Raw genomic sequence first — 7,595 nt, 5'->3', positions numbered from 1 at the left:
ACACTGATGTCGGGCTGATGTGCCGCGGCTGACACTCACATTGTGCCACAGGACCTCTGATTGTGTCTGTACGTTGACCATAGACATCTGGTCATCTTCGTTCCAGTACTCACCTATGGTCATGAGTTCTGGGTCATGACCGATAGAACAAGATCCTGACTACAAGTGGCTGAAAGGAGCTTCCTCTGGAGGGTGACTGGGCGCTCCCTTAGAAATAGGGGGAGAAGCTCGGTCACCTGGAGAGAGCTCGGAGTAGAGCTGCTTCCCTTACACATCGAGATGAGCTAGTTGAAGTGGCTTGAAATCTGGTCTGGATGCCTCCTGGACGCCTCCCTGGAGAGGTGTTCCGGGTATATCCCACTGAGTGGAGGGCCCGGGGAAAACCCAGGACACGATGGAGAGACTACATCTCTCAGTTGGCCTGGGAACGCCGTGGGATTCCCCCAGAGGAGATGGAGGAAGTGCCGGGGGAGAAGGAAGTCTGGGCATCTTTGCTTAGACTGCTGCCCCTGCGACCCGGACCCCGATGAGAGGAAGAAGATGGATGGATGGAAAACCAGGTGTTGACATCACTCATAATAAATGCCTTACCTCCAGCCCTCACGAAATCAGGCTGTAGTCGTCGTCGTGGCTTCCTGATTGTCTGCAGCCGTTTTATAACCCGATGACAGTGATTGGTTCGAGTTGACTGAATCACGTTTTTTGAGGAATTACTGTAGCCAGTCAAGAGTGAGCTTGTTTGACGTCCACATCCCTTCCACTGCTTGGGGGAACCTGTTAATCAAACATTTGAAACATGTTCCCATTTGGAACATGTAATTATGCAGTCAATGATGTTGACTTAACATTGAAACTGGCCGCTTCTGACGAGTTAATCATGTTTGGTGTGAATGCAGTTTCAAAAGTCCCAAAGTGCTTTGCAATCCCATTCACCTGTATACACATTCACACACTAATGGTGGCTCTTCTGCTGAATACTGGCACCAACCTATAACCACCAGGAGCAATGTGGGGTTCAGTGTCTTGCCCAAGGACCCTTCAACACATGGCAAAGACTGAACCTACAATCTTCCAATCAGAGGTTGACCTTTCACTCAGCAAGCCTCGTGAATATAGAAACAGCACAACAGATAAATGAAGTTCCATTTTTATTTCTCTGAAAGACAAGCAATGTCTAGATGTTTTGGTCAAATTCTTCAACGGCCTTGACGGCATCTTATCTTGTAGACCTCTCATACACCTTGAAAATCTCATTTATGAGAACACATATCGGACACAAAACTTTGCAAATACAAAAATAATGAATCTTACAAAGGTTTTCATCCAAATTTCCTGTGAATTTGGTAGTTTGTGTTGACGATCATCTGATCCGGTGCTTCTTAGTAATGAGGATCTGTAGTGATCTTGTCCTTGGGAGGTGTTGCTTTGAGCGAGGACAAAGCAATGATCTCACAATGACAAGGAGAGGACAGGGCGAATGAGTTGAATACGTTCAGGTACTGCCATAAAAGAACACAACAGAATAAATGCAGGAGTATGTGCACAGCGGTGGGGACTAAATGAAAGGTTTTTTGGTTTAACAGAGAACATGAGCATGTAATGTCAGTCATTATTAGGTAGAAACGTTACTCTCCACCGCTTGAAGCAGCTCTCCAGGCGGGTTAGTACCTATTATGAGCTTCATAAATCCAACAGACATTGTAAAGCAGAAAATAATTTATGGAGTGGGAGCACCAGATGATGACCAGAATGACAAACTTTATCCACTGACATACAAGTAGAAGCATGTGTGTCACTTTGTTACTCAAGCATGTACATATTGAGGAAATGCGATGTTAAGGTAAGGCCAGCACTAGAAGAGGCAAACGGTAAATCAGAAGCAGGTGATCCATCACCATCCTGAGGAGGCTGGAAAGTCCACCACAAATCACAATGAACAATGAACTGGGAGGGAATTTAGACTTGTGCAGCACATAAGTGGGGTTTTTAAAACTCATTATTCTTTGCAAAAAACTTCCTACAAACACAAATTCTTTGCTTTTGAAAGATTCATGGGCGTTCAGCTGCGAAATGGAATAAAAACAGGATGTTTTAAATTCCTGGATTTCTCTCAGTTCCTCTTATGTTTATATGGCAGCCTACAACAAAGACAGTCCATCATATGATCATTTCTCCTTGTTGAATAAATACATTCTAGGAATAAAAAAAAAAGTAAAGTTCACTTGAAAGCTACAAGAGGTGATTCGGCAAGACGGATGGGAAGTTCACACACAAGAGAGACCAAACAAACCAAACAAAACGAGGGGAAGTCCAATAAAAACGGATTAAGAGGGAAGAAAACATAAGCGACAAATATAAAGCATATATAGAACAGCAGCCAGATTCTGTTGGACTGTTTTGGTGGAGAAAGTCGCTCAGAGCCTCAGTGGAATTTGTTTTAATCTTTACTCCACTGCTCTCCGTGCTGTCAAGGTAATTGGCAATCTCAGTCGAAGCACGCTTGATTTAGCAGCCTTGTAAGTGTTTTCAGAGCTTAAGATGTTCCCATTAGGACCAGTGAGACTCTTCAAACTCTTATGAGTATTTTTTTTAGCAACATTCAAAATATGAAAAGCAACCATTTATATTACAATAATCACATGTGGATATTGCATCTTTTTACTCTTAATTTGGCATTTGAACAATTTAATAGTAAAATAAACATGTAACCTATAATGTGTTAAGATTCTCATTCAATCTAAAGATTGTGGACTTCTGTGTTCTCTTTCTGAAATAAGTATTAAAGGGTTTTGCTTGAACAACATTGGAAAAAAAGGTTTTATGATAAATGGAAAGCTCAATGTGTGAAAAAAAAAGACAACTTGTGAGTGACAAATAATCAAGACAAAAACAAATTGTTGTTTGATTTCCAATCTCCTTCACAGTGGTGGCTTTTCTATGAGCAGTGATTACTGACAGCAGACAGGTGGATGGCCTCTGATTCTTGTTGCTGGATGTTATGACCCAACTCTGTTCAGATTCCACACAGCCCCTTCAGAAATGATGAGGAATTTCTGATCCTGGCTGTTATTTTTCTAAGGCAACAATTTCTTCTGGAGACAATAGAATAGAGGTCTCAATGTCTTGTGAACAGAACTCATTTATCTGATTCATTTATTTAATTTCAAAGGAGTAAAACACTTAAATAAATTAATATTAATATTTTTATCCTTTATTTTTTATTATACTGTATATTCCTCATTTATTAATATTTCTTTTAACCCTATAAAATCATTTTTATTTTATGACACATATCTGAGTCCCCTATCTCCTTAGCCTGATCCAAGCTCTCCTAAAAAAAACCCAGGCTATATCCAAATTCCTTCCCTACTCACTGTACAATGCACTATATAGTGCAATTGGCATTTTGTAGTTCTGTCGGAATCAACCATTCCAAAATCGAGTGCCCTAGAAAGTCTTTGTGAAAAACTAGAACGCATTGATGCTCACTACATTAGCAAATATAGACCACAATGCACTGCGGTCAAACAACGTTTAAATTTATTTTTTTAATAAACCATCCACATTTTATCTTCAGAACAAAGTTTAGTCACAAATAGACATTGTGAAATGTTTTTATCAATTCGATTTTCACTTCGCGAAATTGGTGATGTCATTTCCGGCGTTTAGAAAAACAAAAAATAAGTAGTGAGCATGGTGCTTGAATTGCTTTTAAAATCCAGGGTTGCATTATGTAGCTTTTAGTAGTTAGGGGTTGGGGTGGGAATTCGGACATAGCCCCATTGTTTTTAACTTGGTCCCTGCTTTATGCCCTGTAGTTCTTCATCCTTCCACTAGAGGCAGTAGAAGCTTTCCTGTTCCTAACAAAATGACTGCTTCCATGAAATCTCAAAAGCATTTTTCAAAACGTTTTGGCGAGAACAACTTATCTGTTGTTTTTTTTTTCAGTGACTTCTTGCTCTATTGAAAGAATGCAAAATCTGTTGATAATTAAGTCTTTAATAAAGAGTAAGAACATGTTAAAAATGTTTGGATCAAATTTGAGACTGGGGGTAAATAAGGAGCTTCTATCCTGAATATTCATCAATAGTTTTGTGAGCAAAAACCTGCCAGTTATCCCCTCATTTTTACTGTCTATATCAAGTAATAACATTTTATAGGGTTAAAAAATATTTTAATTCCCCCAAAAATTAATTTTCTGACAACTTTTTGATGTGTGATTTACACTTTACAGAATTATTTATAAAAACACGACTTCAAATATATATATATATTTGTGTGTGTGTGTTTTAAACTCCAATTGATCCCATTAAATAATAATAAGAAAATGTCACTGTCTGGTAGGTCAGACCTCAGTTGAAATGCTGCTTTAAGTGGTGTGTAAAATGTCCAAATCAATAAAAGCAAAACTGCCTTGGCATTTATAAAAACCCCAGTCTACTATAGATAAAAAAAAACTTTTTGCCTTCCTAGAAACTTTATGCTTTTGGTTAAATCTCATAAATGCTGGGTTTGATTCATCCACTGATAAAAACCAAATCTTCTCTGCTTATATATGCCATGGAAATGGCCTCTAAGCATTCACCAGTGAACAGCTTGAAAAGTGAGAGATCCTGAAAGTGCTTTCTGGTTAAAAAAGTAGAAACTAAAAACATAATGAAGAAGTAATCTAAAGACACACTAAAAAGTAAAATAAATAGAGGTCTGTATGCAGGCATTTTTTCCGTCACGTTCTTTCAGCAAATCACTCCTCAGTGCCAACACCTCTGGACATGCAATGCTGTCTTTCAGAGATATCAACAGTTAAAAATGTTTTAATCGAATATCATTACTACAAAAAGAAGTCTGTATGTTTTCTAAGGTCGGTCGAGTCTGTTTTCTTCTCAAGGCTGCGGCGCTGTCTTCAGCCACAAGGTCAAACTTATGGTTTTTGGCACTTTCAAAATAAAAGGTTTCGAGGAATGACCTTGCAATAGCTTGTCCATCGTCCTCCAGCTGTTTCGAGGCAATACATGTTCGTACAGCAGACTGACAGATTTAAAAAAAAAAGAAAAGAAAGAATACAATACAATAATAATCTTCCAACAAAATAATAATAATACCAAATAAAAAAAGCAACGGCACAATGATAACTGACTGGAAATACTGCATAGTACAAATGCCCGTAGCTGTTTTTGTCCGTCCTGTTTTATAGAGTGCAAGGGGCCATCAGGGACCACATGAGACAGACTCATCCGTTTTTCATCTGCTGTGGGGGAAAAAATTCACCCAAGGAGATTCCAAAAACTGGCTGTGGACTGTTGTCTCACGGGCAAAGGAGAGCCCAGAGCATTGTCCTGCCCTTCAACAATACACTCCAAATGGCTGAATCAAAATACCACATTGTCTTTGATCCCTGGAATCAACGGGGGTGTTGGCTGGGAGAGTCAGTCTGGCATCATTTCCGTGTGTTATTCAGGTTCACTGCTATTTGTGGCCTTGTCCCAGTCTATGCTCTCCTCACTGTGCGTGGGGGACGGAAGGATCCCCGTAGCCCCCGCGGGACGCATCCTCAGTCCCTGGAAGCGGCGGCACTCGGGGCAAATCCGAATATGGGTGCAGCCCCTGGCGACCAGGGCGGCCTCCTGTGTGAATCTGTGCGAGAGGTGCTCGGGCAGTCCGGTACCGCCACAGAGTTTCCCATTGCTGAGGCTGACAGCCGCAGCCCGCGCCCGGCGCTCCTCCAGAGGCAAAGGCCTCGGCCGCAGCATCGACGCCGTCCGCCGGCGCCTCACCTGGAGGCTGTCGCGGCACAGAATGATGCCCTGGAGCTCCCGCAGCATTTCGTCACACACTGACTGCTGCAAGCACACACACAGGAAGAAAAGACAGGGTGCAGAGGGGGTGAGAGAGGGAGACAGGGAGAGATGCCAGACCACTCACTGACTGACTGACTTGATCAGGACAGACTGATGAACATCACAGACACATAACAGATACATTTTATGGTTATCCTTATCGGAAGTGAATACAGAGATAAAACACATAAATTGCATACAGAACATCTGTCCATAGCTCATCTACATGGACAACAGTTAGAAGTTTAACTGAATTTGTCACACAGTGAAGTCAACTACAGTCAGATTTACATTCTAGGCATGAAAAAGACGAAATTAAGAATAAATAGACAAGAAAATCACAATCAAATATTTTAAGGGTAAATAAATTTGAACATTGTAGAATATTAATGTCTTTCTTCAAATAATTAATGTTGTATTAGTCCTGTTAATGTGTTTAACCATTTATTTGTGACAATACTTTAAAGTTCCTCGCCGATCATCTTTTCAGCTACTTTAAGCTTCCACTGTGGTCTTTTAATGCCATTTTTAGGCAAAAATCAAAAACCTGTGTGGTTTACCATGAAATGATATATGTGGCATGACAATAAGAACAAAAGTCACAAATTTGAAATCAAAATTTCCTGAATTGCAAACATGATGTTCAGTTTTAAAAATAAAAATGAAAATATGAAATGTTTGCTTTTAAAATTCTTTTTCTTTCAGTGGTGCATCAAAAATGGGGAGCAATATCGAAGCCATCCAGCCGCACAGTTTTGAGCCAGATGGCAGCACGTACGATGAAAACAGATGTAAATGGATATATTTGTTTACATGTCAGAATGGAGGGGAGCAGGGAGTGGCCATTTGATATTCTGCGTCACAAATGAGGTCTTTTTTAAGTGGCATTTTTTGTTGTCTGCTCCTTATTCACAGGAATCAGGAATCTTGAAAACCAAAAGGCTCAGAAATGCAATTTTTGCTCAATTTTCTTTATATATGTCCTCCATCTAGAGAAAAATGCTAGAAGAACATGTTAAAAAAAAACCAAAAACGCAGTTTTAATTGGAGTGGGTCTTTAACCATTAATAATTGCTGAGCAAATTCAGTGTCAAGCTCTATCTAGAGCACACTTTAGATTTTTCACAAATTTATGAAGTCAGAGAAAAAGATTTAAAGATGAAGGAGTGCACTGTGAGGAAAAATATCAACATAAATGCAAAAGAGTGGACGAAAATGTGCTTTCGATAACTCTCCCACCTCATTTCCTGGTGTTTGCTTTAACATCCAGACAAACTCCAGCACAGCCATGAAGATCGCTACGAGTAGGCCGCACACTAGCACCACAAAGATGCCGCCTATGTTCTCCATACCCAGACCTGGAAAAGAAAACATCCTGATCACAAATGAACACGTTTTGCTAAATGCAAGCCATGAAGATCAGGACTTTAAAGTCGAAGAAAAACCTTTGGCTCGGTGATCCTCCTCTTTTGGACACTTGCCACCATCCCACCACTTCCTCTTGAGGATCTCCAAACGATTATCTTCCTGCAGTTTGAGGATGGCGAGGTCAAACTCATCACGGTACACAGACCCTGGGGGGGAAGGAAGGAGGAAAAGGCTGAAGAAAATCCACATTTATTATTTTCTTGGACAGTTCACTTTTTGCAGCAAGTTTAGAAAAAAGGATAACTGCACAACAATTCAGAGATTCCTTATATATATATAAGGAATTCTGTGTATATATATATATATCCATCCATCTTCTTGACCGCTTCT

The 7,595-nt window shown here is 40.1% G+C and overlaps 1 protein-coding gene across 3 annotated transcripts in view; it reads right to left on the bottom strand.

The window, feature by feature from the left end:
• Positions 1-1,133: 1,133 nt before the first annotated feature.
• The window catches only part of grik4 (glutamate receptor, ionotropic, kainate 4), a 401,676-nt gene continuing 395,214 nt past the window's right edge, over positions 1,134-7,595 (bottom strand). The window contains exons 19-21 of one of the 3 annotated variants that reach the window (XM_036215057.1): positions 7,283-7,411; positions 7,077-7,195; positions 1,134-5,840 (exon numbers count right to left, since the gene is read on the bottom strand). In XM_036215057.1, coding sequence (XP_036070950.1) covers positions 5,451-5,840; positions 7,077-7,195; positions 7,283-7,411 — 638 coding nt within the window. In that variant the 3' untranslated portion in view covers positions 1,134-5,450. Of the gene's footprint in view, positions 5,949-7,076; positions 7,196-7,282; positions 7,412-7,595 lie in introns of all 3 variants that reach the window. The other 2 variants (XM_036215058.1, XM_036215059.1) reach the window with 2 other exon arrangements.

The sequence above is a fragment of the Oryzias melastigma genome, linkage group LG13 (assembly GCF_002922805.2).
Source record: "Oryzias melastigma strain HK-1 linkage group LG13, ASM292280v2, whole genome shotgun sequence".
Classification (NCBI taxonomy): Eukaryota; Metazoa; Chordata; class Actinopteri; order Beloniformes; family Adrianichthyidae; genus Oryzias; species Oryzias melastigma.
Note: the sequence above shows the minus strand (reverse complement) of the source record. Positions and strands in the feature narration are given on the sequence as shown.